We start from the raw sequence: 16,023 nt of genomic DNA on the forward strand, positions 1-16,023 counted from the left end.
TTCATAGATGAGGAAACTGAAGTCCAGAGAGGTAAAGAGATTTACCTCCCATGATATCTCATCCTTACTTTGTCGATGAAGAAAACAGGGCTAGAAGGAGGAAATGTGGATGAAGCGATGAATAGACCTCCCTCTATAAATGAAGACTTGGGTCTTGGCATAATCTAGAAGGAAAATACAATACTCTGTTGCAGAATGTGTTTCTCTGTCAGGAAAAAGGAAAGGAGACATCTATGGTTTTTAGAGAAGCTTTGTTTTCTTGGAGCTTAATTGGAAAGGAAGAATGACCTTTCAGTCTTTCTCTTCCTTTCTTCCCCAGATTGAAAACATTTGCCTCATTGCACCTTCTCCTTGATTGTCCTGCTTCTTTCTGCCCATCAAGAGCATGCAGAATGAATCTTGTATTACTCTCTCTAGGACAGCTTGTTAAGTAGAAGATGACAACTCTCAAGTTTCCCTGAATCTCTTCTAAGACAAGGGCTAGAATTCTTCAGACTGACTTTATGTGGCCTGGAATCAAGACTATCTTGTTTGCCTCCCTTTGCAAAATACCCTCGAGTTTATCAATCTAGTTTGGTATAAAACTGAGCCTGGCCTAGGTAAAGTCTGACCAGGGCAAAGGGCAGAGGGACGATCATTTCTTTATCCCTGTAAGTTACATAAGGCAAGTCTAAGATTTCACTAGAATTTTTGACTTCCTTATCACACTGCCAATTCATATGGAGCTGGTGGTCTACTGAAACCCTAAGATCTTTTTTTTCTGACAAACCATTCTCTAATCATACTTCCTTCTTCCTATTTTTTTAGTTCCTGATGTAATCTAATGAACATAAAGCAATTTGCTTTTGCCTTATAGTCTTAGAGAGTGGTCTGGAACCCTGAGAATCATGTGCCTTGCCCAGGATCACACATAGTCAGTATCCAGAGGACTTGAGGTTGGTTCTTCCTAACTCCAAGTAGGAGCTTCAATCCACTCCATCTCTCCAGAGAGATCTAGGATTCCTTCGCTCCTCCCATTCCACAAGAGCATCTGCATAAAAGAGCAAAGGCTAACTAACGATGAGCCTTTATGTTCCATTAGTCTACACAAAGTATCAAATACTGTGGGATCTTTGCCTTACATTTAGGGATCCCCCTGCTGTTTTATGGGTGGACATGGCCAGGGATCCCAGAAGAAGAGTAGGCATTGACAGATTGTCATCTATTAAAGGTGGTGTCCTCAGTGATGAGAAAATACACCAAGTATAGGAGAAGATCCTTCCCCGATTCCACACCATGTCTTGTTAATTGGCACTAACCATTTGTTCTAGTTAAGCTGAAAACTCTCCATGAGTTTAGTGACTCATGGGTACCTCGCCCTAATAGATGGAGTAGTCACTACAAAAGGTGTTTCCTCTCTTGGTAAAGACACTGTCTGACTTCTGACCCCAAAGTCAAAAAAAGAAGTCATTTTTTTTTATTACTATTGCATGGTTTTTTTGGTTGAATGTTGCTGTTTACCCTTCATTCTCAAAGAAGACCATTACATAAAGGAAGTGATGCCATGACGTGCATGTAAATGGTATTTGAATTGGATGGGAGGCTATGCTAAATCACCAGCCTCACTTTCTCCTCTGGAGTCAACTGGGTCCAATGGCCAGATAAGAATCAGGATGACTGGAGATGACCCCGAATGTAAGGCAACCAGGGTTAAGTGTCTTGCCCAATGTCACACAGCTACTAAGAGTTAAGTATCTGAGGCTAGATTTGAACTCAGGTGTTCCTGGTTCTAAGAGTGGCACTCTATTCACTATGCCACCTATTCAAATGGGTTGCATGTTTAATTACTATTTTGCAGGAGCTCTAATAGGAGACATTATCATGGTATATAATGCATAAAGGATTGGCCTGAGTCAGGAAGACTCTAGTCTTGCCTCTGAGACAAACAGGCTGTGTGATCCTGGTCAAGTCATTTAGCCTTTCATTGTCCTCCAGTGATTCTCTAAGAGGATCAGTAATGACTTTGGATGCAGGCATTGATCTGCCTTAGTGGGTGGAGTCCCTTCCACTGATAGGTCTGATGAGAAAAAAAAACAGAGGGAAGGAACTCCTCAAAGCCTTAGTCTGCCAGCTATGCCTTGTGAAAAATAATATTGAAGATGATGATGATGTTATTTCAACTGATTTTTAAAGTTTGCAAAGCAGTTATAGACATTCTTTCACCCAGCTCTGTGAAGTGGGTGCCTCATCATGCCTAATTCACAGGCTAAATGATTTGTAAATGATTTTAAGGCACCTAAGTAATAGAGTTGAGATTTGAACTCAAGACTTTCTAACTAGGTACTACATCATTCCACCTCAAAACTGCATTGAAATTTCACCTCTGACTCTGCTATTGTCTACAAGTCCTTTAACCCATCTGAGTCTCAGTTTTACTATCTATAAAACGGACATGATAAGACCTGCAGTAGCCTTACCACAGGATTATTCAAATGAGAGACTATCTATAAAAGACTTTGCCCATTTTAAGGGACTAAAGTACTCAGTTTATTATTAAAGGAGGTTTCTCAGGTCAAGGATGGGCTTATCATATTGTAAAGTTGTGGCAGAGTCATAGATGCACAGAGAGTAAACTGGGTGTATGTTCAGTTCCAATGGGAATGTTCTCCCAGGAGTGTTGTGACCCATGCTCTAGGTAGACTTGTGTGGAACAGAAGGACAATGATGGGAACCATGGATTTCCACAACTTTGAGAAGAAAGAAAATATTTCCTGGGCTAAGGGAAATGTGGTGGAGATCAGGCGGAGGCCTGCCCCGCTCTGGTGCCACCTCCTCCTTAACGGAGACCGTGCTGTTTGTTTTCTAGTAATGTCTTCAAGTCCTACAGTTGGCTCTTCCAGTACATCTTCCATCCTCCCGTTTTCATCTTCCGTCTTCCCAGCTGTCAAACAGAAGAGTGCCTTTGCTCCTGTCATTAGACCCCAAGGCTCCCCTTCTCCGGCCTGCTCTAGTGGAAATGGAAATGGATTCAGAGGTAAGAAAGATGGCGCCTTGGGAGTACATGTATGGAACTCTTTACTTTGGGCTTGCTGAACCACAAAAAGTCACCAGCATCACATGACTCTTTAGTATCTACTGGCAAAAGACACTTCTTGGTTTTTTTTAATCAAGAAAGGCTTAGAACTGCTATAATTTCCAATAAAATGTGCAATGGGAAACAGATACGGCAACATCTCCAAGTTCTAGTCATGGTCGAGATTTTAGTTCAATCCAGAAATTATTTATTAAACACTAATGATAAACAAGATGCTGTGCTAAACCCCAAATTAAAAAACAATTATCTGTGATTTCCAGAAACTTGTTTTCTAGGGGAAAAGACTAGAACAAGGACATAGAAAATTTGAGGAAGAAGATGCAAATCTTAAGAGTTGAGGGGGTTCAGAAAGAAAATTCTCTGCTCTTCCCCTTCTGCCCTTATGGTTTTCTAGTTTTTTCCCAAGATTTAGCTCTAATCCTACCCATCCAAGAAGTCTTTTCTGATAGGTCCTGTTGTCAATGCCTATTCTTTTTTGTTTATTTGTTTTTTGAAAGGCAGTGGGGTTAAGTGACATGCCCAAGGCCACACAGCTAGGTAATTATTAAGTGTCCGAGGCCTGATTTGAACTGAGGTCCTCCTGACTCCAGGGCCAGTGCTCTAGCCACTGTGCCACCTAGCTGCCCCAGTGCCTATCCTTCTTGTGTTACCTTCTCTCTGCTGTAAATATATCTTGTAATAATTATTCCCATACTGTCCCCTATTAGAAGGCAAGATCCTTGAGGGCAAAAATAACTTACCTTCTTGTATTCATTGTCTGATGTCTACTGAGTCCTATGTAAGTGTTTATTGACTGACTGACTAACATAGGGGAAGGTATTTGAGATAAGTTTTGAAAGCAACTGAAGATGAGATGAGGGGTGAATGATTTCCAGGCATGAAAGACAGCCTTGGCAAAATCAGAGAGGAGGAAGCATCAATATTCAGGGAGCACAGGGATAGCTAGGTGGCTCAGTGGCTAGAGCACTGGCCCTGGAGTCAGGAGGACTTGAGTTCAAATTTGACTTCAGATATTTAATAATTAATTAGCCATATGACCTTGGGTAAGTCACTTATCCCCATTGCCTTGAAAAAACAAAAAAAAACAAATCAAAACAAAACAAAATTGGGGGAACAGCAAATGGACCCATTTGGCTAAAATTTAGTATGAACAAAGGAGAATAATTTGTAGTAAGATAAGAAAGAGGAACTTGAAACTGATTCTGAAAAGCTTTAAATGTCAGAGGTCTCTGTATCTTACCCTAGAGACAATAGGGAGCTCCTGAAGTTTCTTGAGCAAGTGAGTAACATGGGCAGAGTTGTTTCCAAAAAGGAATCCAGAAATTCATTTCCTGGCTCCCGGCACTGTAGTTAGATCCATATAAGACAGTTCAGTTTTTCTCTCTGGGTCATCATATGGGATGGCATGTGTTACTACTTACCCAGCCTGCCTGTCATCTGCAGTCCATATACATTCCAAGACCAAAGCTGGATGGGATCCATCAGGAATAACCAACAGTTCCCAGAACCCCAAGTTCCATGCTTACCAAATTGATAGCAGGTGTCTGATCAGGGCCAGGGAAGAGAAGAAAAGTGTATGTCTTTGTGTTTTTTTAAAAGAAAAAGAATTAATATCACACGTCAAACTTGCTTCTGAGCAGAGCAATGAAATGTAATGTGACATGACGTAACATAAATGTGATGAGTACACGAATATCTAATCATCTCATCATGGACGGGAGGCAGCTGATGGCAAGAGAGCAAATTAGAAACTGCTGAGCACTGTGGATCACTGACGGCCCCCATTATTTTTCAGCAGCTCTGCACATTCAGACATGAAAATATTCATGACAAGTAGTGATGGAGAGAACCCAGAGGGTCAGAGGTTCGGTTAACCCCTCAAAGACCCAAGTCCCTGAGGCCTGTTGGGCTTAGGAGGGAATCTTGAACATGCAGCTCCCGAGGCCAGAAAAGCATGGATATGGCGGGCTCACTCTTCTAGAGGCCCCCAAAATGCCTTCTAGGCCAACTTTGGGAGTTGTGGGTGACTCTGGGAAGCTGAAAGGCCTAAGGAAGAGTTTGTAATCATAGGATCCCAGGGTTATAGTTTTTAGATGGGAAAGAATTGTAGGAATAACTTAATCCAAGATGGCACAATCACCAAACTGCAGAATTGGAAGGGATCTCAGTGACCAATCCTAGGATCAGAGCTGGAAAGACTGGTGAAGGGAAGACTGAGGGAAGCAAACCTATAGTAAGAGCAAATTATATACAACATTGTGTTAAGTGATCGACAGATATTTTCTTCGATTATTATTATTTTAATTTTTTCCACTTGATATTTTATTTTTCCAGTTATGTGTGATGAAAGTTTTTCAACATTCACCCACATGCATACGAATATTTGTAAGTTATATAGTTTCCTTTCACCCTCCCTTCCCACCCCCTTCCCCTTGATGGCAAATGGTCTGATGAGCATTGTACATATACATTTGTGTTTAACGTGTCTCCAGATCAATCATTTTACATATGAGGAATTAGGTCCAAGGGAAAGGAAAGAAAACCAAGAGATAGGAAAGAAAAACATGAGAGAAGTTTTTAAAAAGCGAATGTATAGTGTTCATTCAGATTCTGTAGGTTTTCCTTCCTCTGAATGAGGACAGCATTGTCCACAAAAGGTCTCCTTAGGGTTGTCAGTAGTTGACAAATATTTTATCATTTGCTTATGTCCTAGAAGGCACATGATTCCCTTCCCATCCCCCTCCCCTTGATGGTGAACAGCCTGGCGAGCATTGCACATATAACTTTATCTTAAACCTGAATAAAGATTAGTCATTTTCTATATGAGCAATTAGGACTAAGGGAACGGAAAGAAAACCAAGAGATAGGAAAGAAAAACATGAGAGAAATTTTTAAAAAGTGAATGTATAGAGTTTAATCAGATTCTATAGGTTTTTCTTTGTTTTGCTTTGCTTTTCTTCCTCTGAATGAGGATAGTATTGTCCATAACAGGTCTCCTAGGGTTGTCCTAGGTGTCAAATATTTTATCATTTGGTTATCTCCTAGAAATTGGAGAGTCCGGTCCCTTCTGCTTATCTCCTAGAGATTGAAGAGTCCAGCCCCTTCTTTTCAAAGAAAAGAAAGCAGACCCATAGGGATTAAATCACTTGCCTGCCCAGGTGATACAGGGATTAGCATTGTTCTTTCTGGTCTCAGAGGACAGAACTGGGAGCACTGTTGTTGCTTGTCCTCCATTCTCAGTGATCAATGATCAACGATATCTCATGATGTCAGGAAAGTGATGCTATGATTTGAAAGTGAATTGGATTTAAGTGAAGGCGGGCTGTGCAAAGACACCAGGCTCTCTTCTTGGAAGCCCTCTGGGTCCTGAATCAAAGTCAAAAAGAAATGAATTTAGACTTCAATTCAGGAAACTTTTTTTAAGAAGAGCTATCCCGTCTGTGTTCTTACAGATAAAATATTGTAAATAAATATTAATGTCTTTTATTATTGATGTCATTATAATAAATTGTCCAATAATTTTAACATTTACTGAGCTAGAAATTTTAATATAGATATAAGAAAAAGGAGGTTTTCCAGTTTATTTAATAAATAATATTTGATGAATTGGAAAAAAGAAGAAGAGTTAACCCCAAGAGTGATGGTCTAACTTGAAAGTGAACAATTTATAAGTGGACAAGAGAGCGGGATCTAAATCCAGTGTCTTCCCATTCTAGCCAGGGAAAAAACCCTCATCATTACTTACTGCACATGTGTGCATCTAACCTCTGTTGGAAGGTCTTCGTTCAAGGGAAATCTATCACTTTTTAGAGGCTTCCCACTCAAGTTTTTTTGGATCATACTTGGGGTCCCTGGAGGACCCTGGTCATTAGGAATTACAGAATCTCAAAAGGAGGCATGAGCTTCAAGATCAGCATCTAATATCCCCATTTTACAGAAGTGGAAGTTGAGGGCGAGAGAAATGAAATGACCCCTGCGGGGCACACAACTATGTGGCAAGCTTGTGACCAGAACCCAATTCCTCTACTTCATAACGATTGCATTTCAGTGACCTGGCTGGAAACACCGGTGCCAGAGCCAGAACCAAGAAGCCAGACCACAGAGCTACTTAGGGACTCCAAGAATTTTGTTTCTGGCCAGAGAATGTTGTCTGGGTCTATGTGTCACCCAGCACCAGCTTCTTCCATTATGGATTTATCTCATGGCCAGTGGGAGAGAAACAACAGCGATTCCTTTCTGGACATTTCCCCTTTCCCAACTACCCCTCCAGTTGGATTACTTTGGATGGGAGCCCAGTCACTAGGTTTCATTTTCACAAAACTGTTATTGTTAGGAAAATGCATAATGAAAAGGCTCAGATAGGAGGGAGGGAGGAGTTGGGAAACTGGGAAGAAGGTGCCTCTGGGGCAGAAAGATTAAGAATGTAATGGCTCATGCATTGTCTAATGGACATTCCTTATTTTGAGACTGATAGAAATTTAGAGCCAGAAGAGACTTTGGTGACCATCTAACCTGACCCATACGCCCCAAAAGAAGCACTCTTGTATGTAACACGTGACAAATGGTCATTCAGATTCTGATTTATAACCTCCAGTGATAGGAATTCCCAAAGCAACTTCCTCCAAATAGTTCAATACTGGTGCTAGGGGGCAGCTAGGTGGTGCAGTGGATAGAGCACCAGCCCTGGAATCAAGAAGGACCCGAGTTCAAATTTGACCTCAGACACTTAGTAATTGCCTAGCTGTGTGACCTTGGACAAGTCACTTAACCCCATTACATTAAATAAATAAAAATTTAAAAAACTGGTCCTGCAGAGAGCATGGGTTCCGATTCTGACTTTTGTTTTTGTCTGTGACCTCAGGCAGCTAGTTTTTCTGGGCTTTAAGGTTCTCTTCTACAAGATGAGGGAGTCAACTAAATGATGATTGAGGTCCTTTCCATCCCAAAACCAGATCTTTGATTCATTGTAAATACTCTAGGGGAGGGGTGGAGGCAGATAGGAGGGTGGACAAAGACTGAACTAGAGGATTAGCAGAAGTCAAAAATACTCTAGGAAAAATGGCCCCATATCATAACTAAATGTGTGTTTTTGGCTTAATATCTGTTTTCATTGGAGCACTGTGTTCAGCTCTGATTTTCATTGTCTCAAAAAGATATTGATGAATTGTCAGAAGGAAGGCGATGAGGATAGGAAAGGACCGGGAGCCCCTGCTGTGGGAGACAGGGCTGAAGGATCTGAGGATGTTTTGTCTAGAGAATTAGATGGCTTCTTGGGGATAGAATAAGCCCCACCTTCAAGTACCTGGAAGGCTGTTACATGAGAGAGAAATCTGAATTGTTCTTTTTAATCTCAGAGGACAGCTCTACCAACAACAAGCAAAAGTTGAGAGAAGTAAAATTTAGATTTGATATCGGCAGGAAAAACCTGAACAAGACTGGTCCCAAAGTATGATGGACTGTTTGGAGAACTAGTAGATTCTTCCTCTCTGGAATTCTCCAATCAAAAGAAAAGTAAGCTCTGGCAGACCATGTCAGAGGGAATTTCTAGGGCACAAGGGTTGGGCCAGACTAGATAGCTGCTCAGTTCTCTCCCAACTCTCAAATCCTGTGATTTTTTTTTTACAAGTTAGTTTTGTTGATTCAAAGCAAAAAGCAAAAGTCTCTTGTTGGCCAAACAAACCCACTAGGGCATCCAAGGCAGGACTAGGAGAAAGGAAAGAAACATGAAACCTGTTCTTTCTCTGGCGATGTGCAATATCTTTTGTTATTTGATCCAGTCTGACCTTTCCACAAGCGCTTGCAGCAGACTCCAGAGACTGTGAAAGAATGGGCTAAGGAAAGGAAGGTGCTTCATGTTTAGAAAAGAAACTAGAAGTTCAAGGCGAAAACATCTATGTGAGAAATGGACTGGCCAGAGTTCTAGTTCCATGGACCCAGTAGGTGTTTAATATGTTCTTGTCGGATTGGATTGGATTTAGCCGGGAAATGCATTAGCCCATCTCAAACACCATTAATCAAGTATTTTAGTGGATGATCCTAACTTGTCAGGGTAATACCCAACACTGTGTGTCGAATGCTCTTGCCAGTTTCCCTCAAGGTAAAAAAGAAAAGGAAAAAAATCCTTACACTCTGGGATAATCAGTCTGGGTTGCTATATCTCCAACTCATCAGGGAGGGTCTGGAATTGAACCACCTTTATTGAAAAGTTACATCGATTCACTATAAAGTAATACAGGCAAAAATAATTATGGCTTTGCTAGCTGTGTAAGACCTTAATCCAGATCTCACAAACATTCAATAAAGGCTAGAGAGAAGCAGAGAAATAGGCTACCAACGACTCTGCCCAAGAGGGTTAGCTGGCATTCAGAGAAGAAAAAAAGGTTAGAAGGGAGAGTGAGAAAGAGATAGAGAGAGAGAGAGAGAGAGAGAGAGAGAGAGAGAGAGAGAGAGAGAGAGAGAAAGGAAGGAAGAAAGAAAGAAAGAAAGAAGGGAGGAAGGACTAAAGGAAGAAAGGAAAGAATGAAATAGAAAGATGGTAAAAACTGAAAAAAAATGAAAGAATGAAAAAAGGAAGATTAAAGAAGGGAAGGATAGAAAGTAAAAGAGAAAAGGAAGAGATAAGATGAAAGAAAAGAGATAATCAGAAAGGAAATAAGGGAGGAAAAGAGAAAAAAGAAAGCTAGAATGGAAGGAGAGGGATAAATGAGAAAAAGAAAGAAAAGAAAGAAGAGAAGGAGGAAAGCTATTAAATTAATTACCTTAAAATATAATAAAGATACATTCCTCTGCAAAATTTTTCTATTCCAATCAATAAAGTACAATCTGAGATATACAGAATATATCCAGAAATCTGTTCAAATCAAGCAATAGACATAGTTTATTATATAGAAATGGGGCTTTCACTTTCTAAAGATTCTAAAATTGTATTAATTGGCAGTTGGTTAAGCTATACAGGAGTGGGGTCTTTTCTTCGATGGTTCTTCTCTTGGACCATGGTCAGCTACCTGGCTTCTAGATCTGAGAAGGATCCAGGATGAAGGAACCCTCTAAACCTCCACCCCACCCTAAAGCAGTGTTCTCCAGTTCTCCCAGAATTCCTTCCACTTGCCAGATGAGGAATTAGCTGTCCATTGCAAAGGCACGGGGGGGGGGGGGGGAGAGATTCCTAAATTAGGAACTAAATTAGAACCTCCATTCCAGTGGGTCAACACTCATTACTGAACATCCCAGATTGGCAGCAAACTGTCAAAGGAGAATGTGCTTGTTAAAAATAACCAATCATATTTCTGCTAAAAATAAATGCAAAGGCCAGAAAGTTAAAGCTGGTTAAACAGGAAACTCAGATCCTAAATGGGCTCATACATTTGAGTTTTGTTCCTTTCCCTTATGATCTGGCAGAAGACATCCAGAGAAGCAAATGGAAGTGGGTTTGCCTCATCCATCCATCCATCCATCCATCCATCCATCCATCCATCCATCCATCCATCCGTCTATCCATCCATTCATCTATCCATTCAACAAACACATGCAGAATGTTGTACAAACTGGGTTAAGAAGCATAGTGTACCCAAATCTGCCTTTCCCTCTATGGAACTTTTCAGCTCACAAGTATGGAGGGAGGTTGTCTTTAAGCAAAGCCTAGAAGACCTTTTGTGGCTATTTATTAAGGGGCTTCTTGGCTGTGCTCAAAAACCTCTGAGGTCTTTTCCAATTGATACTCTACAAACTGGGAACTGCCCTGACAAGTATGGTTTTGCATTTGCTTCTTTTCTCTGTGTCTTGTGCAAAGATTCCACTCCTATGTGGGAAATCCGGGTGTAAAAATTTCCTCCACCAACTTTTCTGTTCCTGCCAGACTTAGAGATGTGAACTGACTGGGCCAGGGTAACACGGCTCATAAAAACCAGAGGAAAATATGAGCCTTTGTCTTCCTGACTCCAAGGTTACTCTTCTAGCCTTTGCTCCCTTTTGAGAGGTTAGGATCTTTAAGGAAGTGACCCTCGACACCCAGGTCACTGGTAGAGAAATGTTTTGTAAATAGGAATGAGGACTGAATGGTCAGTCCCCATGCAAATGCAATGGAAAGAATCCTAGCTAAGCTGTTAGAGCATCTGGATTCAGATACCATCTCTGATGCTTGCCATATGACCCTGGGTGAGTCTCTTAACCTGCTTTCTCATCAGTAATATGAAAGGTTAAACTAAAAGACCCTTCCCCACTAAGGTCTCTTCCCATTGTAGAGTTATGGTTGCTATATGAACTGAGAGCATGCGTCTTTATCGACTGCGGTTAGCATCAGTAGGACCCCGAGGTCTCCTTTACGTGGCGATGGGGGCTCACTCATGTCTTTGTCCCCTCTTTACTTTCAGCCATGACCGGCTTAGTTGTTCCCCCAATGTAAAGAGAAGGAAGAGTTGAGTCTCCGAGTACATAACTACTTCATCCGATGGACCACTAATCTGGAAAGCACTAAGAGATCTTTGGGGAGTGTCACGCCCCCCAAAGGAACCCTCTGTATGGATTTGGATATGCAAGGAGCCTGCCTCTTACCTGGTCTCATGTCTCTTCTGTAGCCAAGAGATTGGCTGCCCGAACTCCAACCCCACTCATGGACAAGGACAGATACCGTCATTGGCATGCATGGTCAGTACTAAGGACAGAAATGTGGTTCTTTCTCTATGGACTTGATGAAAACCACCTTCCTATGTTTGTAAAATATTTAAGAAAAAAATTGGCAAACAATTCAAGCTCGATATTTTGGATACTATTTGTTTTTCTTTGTAGGAAAAAAAAGTTGAAAGTTTCTATTTTCTATGAAGCCTTTCAGATACCAATTTAGTTTATGCAGAAAAAAAAATTGAACAAACAGGGTACCCGCATGAAAGACTTTCTTAAAACAAAACCTGAATCGAATGATGATGACATGTTGTTGTATGTGTGTTTGCTTATAGTTTAATCTCTTTAAAAAACAAAAAACACAAAAAAAGGAAAAATTTTAAAATGTTTTACAATTATTTAAATAAATAAATGTGTAACTTATTGTAAGTAGAGGTAGAAATTAAGACCTTTTGGAAAGGAGGAGCATTTTCTCCTCCTCTTGTACAATGAAAATGATGCAAAACTGTAGTTCCAAGATAAAAAAAAAATAAGGTGTGTGATTGTTGTTACCACTGCTATTTCCTGGCTGCCCACTGCTGACCTCTCCATATCTCCTTCCCCTTTCCATCCTTGTATAGATCCAAATGCAAGGACTTTGGTAACCCACCTGGATTGTTTCAGAATCATATAACATTCAAAGAAAAGCCAAGCACAAATCCATAAATGCAGAAAAGCAGGAGATCTGGTCCAGTGAAGTCTGCTTTCCCAAAGGCCTGCATGTCCCTTGGGTCTTTGCTTCCTATCACAATTTTCCTGGGGTAGCTGCTTTTGACATTCCATGCCAAAGGCCACCTAGGATTCTTGCACTTTGTTATGGTCCAAACCCCATCCAGTTTTTCAAAGGCAGGAGGAACAGCAAGGGGAAAGAGAATCTCCTTGTCTGAGAGATGATACAAAATGATTAGGACATCTTCAGTGTAGGGTCATTTTGCGGTTCAGTTTCCAGACCATCAGACCCCTGGCTATGGTTCTGGAGATTCACCTCTGTCTTATTTGGTTGGCCATCAAAGTTCATCGGCAACAATTCTCTTACCCTTCAGGGTTAAAGGTGCCTGGGTACCCATCTCTCAGGAGTTCCATCTTTTTTCCCTCTCTCATACTTCTCCATTTAGAGGATCACAATATCTTGAGCTGGAGGGGTCCTCAGAGGTTATTTAGTCTAACCCCCTCATTTTACAGATCAGGAAACTGAGGCACAAGATGTTCTTAAATTTGTAGATCTAGAGCTGGAAGAAGAAACTGAGGCATAGGGAAATTCATACGTTCATAGATCTAAAAGTAAAAGAGACCATAAACCCTTCAATTTGTGGCTGAGGCACAGAGAAATTCAAAGATTGAGAAGATCTGTCCTTAGACAAACATTTCTTAACCACCTCCTATCTCTCAAGGGACCTCAGAGACTCTCTCATATAAATCCTATCATTTTATATATTTTGTTTATAAACTGAGGCTCAGAGAGGCTCATAAGTTTATAGACTTAGAACTATAAGAAACCACAGAGAGAGACCCAGAGTCCTGATGAACTTGCTCAGCCTCACCTGAGGAATAACTTGCTTTCTATTGAGCTTCAGAGATTCTGGAGCACTCTGTGTACCTTTTTTTTTTCATTTGCATAAGCAGAAGCAGAATTCAATTCCAGACCTATGAATTTCAAATCCACTGTTCTTTGTAACCCACCAGTTCCTCTGACATTAAACTCATGGAGAAAAAAAAATGAATACGTCAGAGGTTCTCCCATTCCTCAACTCCTCCTCCTCCTACTCAGTGAAGAAAGGAGGGGAACATTTTAAAACCCAAACAGTCTGGGGGTTCAAAAGGATGAATATCAGCAACTTCAAAGATGAGCGCAGTTTCCTAAGCTGCTTGGCTATTTGTCTACTATTCTCTTTAGACAACTCACTCTTTTTTAAGGAGGGACCTGGCGCCATTGCTAAGAGATTGAGTCCGAATGAAGCTGTACTCAAAAACTGGTGACTCTTACTACCTACTTGACCTTACCTGGAAAGCCAACCCAGGTGGTGTTTCTCCCTCTGTGTATTTCCTTATTCACCCGATAGCACCATTAGAGTGTGCCCTACAGAACTCATTTGGAGGATGCTCAACTGGGGTCTGGATGACATGAGTTCTTTCCTGTCCCAATGGAGAAACCCACTTAAATTGAGTGCATCTAGTCTGAATTAGGGTAAATTTTTTTTATTTTATCAATTCCTTATTCCTTTTCCAAACCCACATTCTCATATCCACCCAATCCAATTCCATGTTACTGTTTCCCTTTAGCTGCATTCTGGAAATATCCCCCCACCACCACCACCCAAACAACCCAAATGGGATTTTATGCACTATGAAAATTCAAGGTTTTGGATAGTTGGCACGCCTGGAAGTGCTGTTGACAGTAACAGACTTTGAAGAACCAAGTTGCAAAGAAACACACCCGAAAAAAGTCCCCTGATGCAAACCGTTTAGAGAGGAGGAGGAGGAGGGATATCAACATAGTTTGTCCAAAAACAAAGGCAGAACAAAAATGAAGCACGTCTGGACCTGGACTTGAGCCAACCCAACATAAGGAAAAAAATGGAAGTAGCTTTGCTTTAGAATCTGTGAATTTCACTCTTGCATGAAGATGATTGCAGTGCTGTCTTCAAATGGTCGTAGAACTTGGTGGTAGCATCACACCGGGAAAACAAAATGTGTGTAATAAAATACCCAGAAACCCTTGCTCATTCAGCTAGGACCTTGGCCGCAACAGGAATATTTAAATGTACAAATCGGTGTGTAAGGATTTTGTAGTGTAATAAACGAAAGCAACTCTCTCCTTTCTAGTCCTTGCTGTTAAATACTCCTCATCTTCAGCTTCGTTTGTGCCACTTGAAATACAAGTATTTCTATAGGAAAAAGACAGATTTTATCATAGCTTTGTAAGAGGAACTGTGTGGGGTTGTGGTTTTTTTTTTATTAAAGGGACATTTTATTTCATTATTTATCTCGTTTCCATTATAGCATCTTAAATTTTCCCTTTTTTTTCTTTGCACATTTCAATATGCATGGTTTCGAAACCGTCCTCTTGCTTCCCTTTTGTAAAGTAAAGTCTCATCTCCCAAATTCTGTCGTTCATTGGGTTGTTTTGCTTTGTCAGTTATATACAGTATAAAGTTGCTATGCACAGAGCTTTTTGTAAAGATTGCTTTTTTTTGGTTTTGTATTTTGTTTTGTTTTTTGTTATTATTTTTTATTGGTCTTACTTATGGAAGAATATCTTGTTTGTAAAATGAATATGTCTACTTCAGTTTTAAACTTTAAATTATCCTAACAAAAAAAAAATAAAATTTTTGTACTGTACCAAGTGTTGGATCTTTGCTTGTTTTGAAACAGGAGAATTTGAACAATCAATCTATTTGAATTTCATTTTTATAAAGTGTAATGGAACGAGGACAAACTTAGGTCCTTTGAGGTAGAAGATCAGGCAAGGTGCCTAAAACACCATGTGTAAAGGGGTTTTACTGAGGTCTCTCTAAATTGTCATTTAATAAATATACATATTTCTGGTGTCTGAAAATGCTGGTCTTCAGTGCCGTTCAATCTAGTCCAATGCAACTCAATCCAATCCTGTACCATGCCAATACAACCTAATCCAGTACACTCCAATTCAACCCACTCCAATCCAATCCTGTTAAAGAAGCATTAATATCCACTGACATTCAACAATTCTGCTCAGTGCTGGAAACAGGAAAACAAAACAAAACAACTCTTTCCATCCTGGAGCTGATATTCTATTGAGGGGAACAATATACATGTAGGTAAGTATAAATCACAGCCAATTAAAGGGTTTGGTAGTGAGACGTGAACTTCTCCTTGAAATAAATGAGAGATCCAAAGAGTAGAAGTCAAGGAAGAAGAGCATTCGTTAGAATGACAGTTTTAGAACAGAAGGGCCTTTGAAGTCATCCATTATAATTCTCCAGAATGGTTCAGTGACTTGTATGAGATCACCCAGGCCTGGGATTCCAATGGATGTTTTTTGACTTCCATTCTTGGGGTCCTTCCTCAGGACCTTGATTCTGTTCAATGGGGCTGACTTGTGTAAGAACTCAGTAAGAAGAGTGGAAGACCAAATTGAGGGGGAAGTTAATAGGCCAATTCAACTGCAGTGTTGAGAGTATGAAGGGGAAAACCATGAAATCACCCTGGAAAGATCAGCCAGAACCAGACTGGGCAGGGCTTGACAGAGAAAGCATTCTTGTTTTATTCTGTCTGGAGATAACAGGGAGATTCAGGACAATGAGGCAGCAGCTTGG

At 40.5% G+C, this 16,023-nt stretch overlaps 1 protein-coding gene across 1 annotated transcript in view; it reads left to right on the plus strand.

The window, feature by feature from the left end:
• EBF2 (EBF transcription factor 2) overlaps positions 1-14,970 on the plus strand; it is a 252,086-nt gene extending 237,116 nt beyond the window's left edge. The window contains exons 13-14 of the mRNA XM_074218156.1: positions 2,846-3,013; positions 11,443-14,970. Coding sequence (XP_074074257.1) covers positions 2,846-3,013; positions 11,443-11,474 — 200 coding nt within the window. The 3' untranslated portion in view covers positions 11,475-14,970. The remainder of the gene's footprint in view (positions 1-2,845; positions 3,014-11,442) is intronic.
• The last annotated feature ends 1,053 nt before the right edge of the window (positions 14,971-16,023 follow it).

The sequence above is a fragment of the Macrotis lagotis genome, chromosome 1 (genome assembly GCF_037893015.1).
Source record: "Macrotis lagotis isolate mMagLag1 chromosome 1, bilby.v1.9.chrom.fasta, whole genome shotgun sequence".
Classification (NCBI taxonomy): Eukaryota; Metazoa; Chordata; class Mammalia; order Peramelemorphia; family Peramelidae; genus Macrotis; species Macrotis lagotis.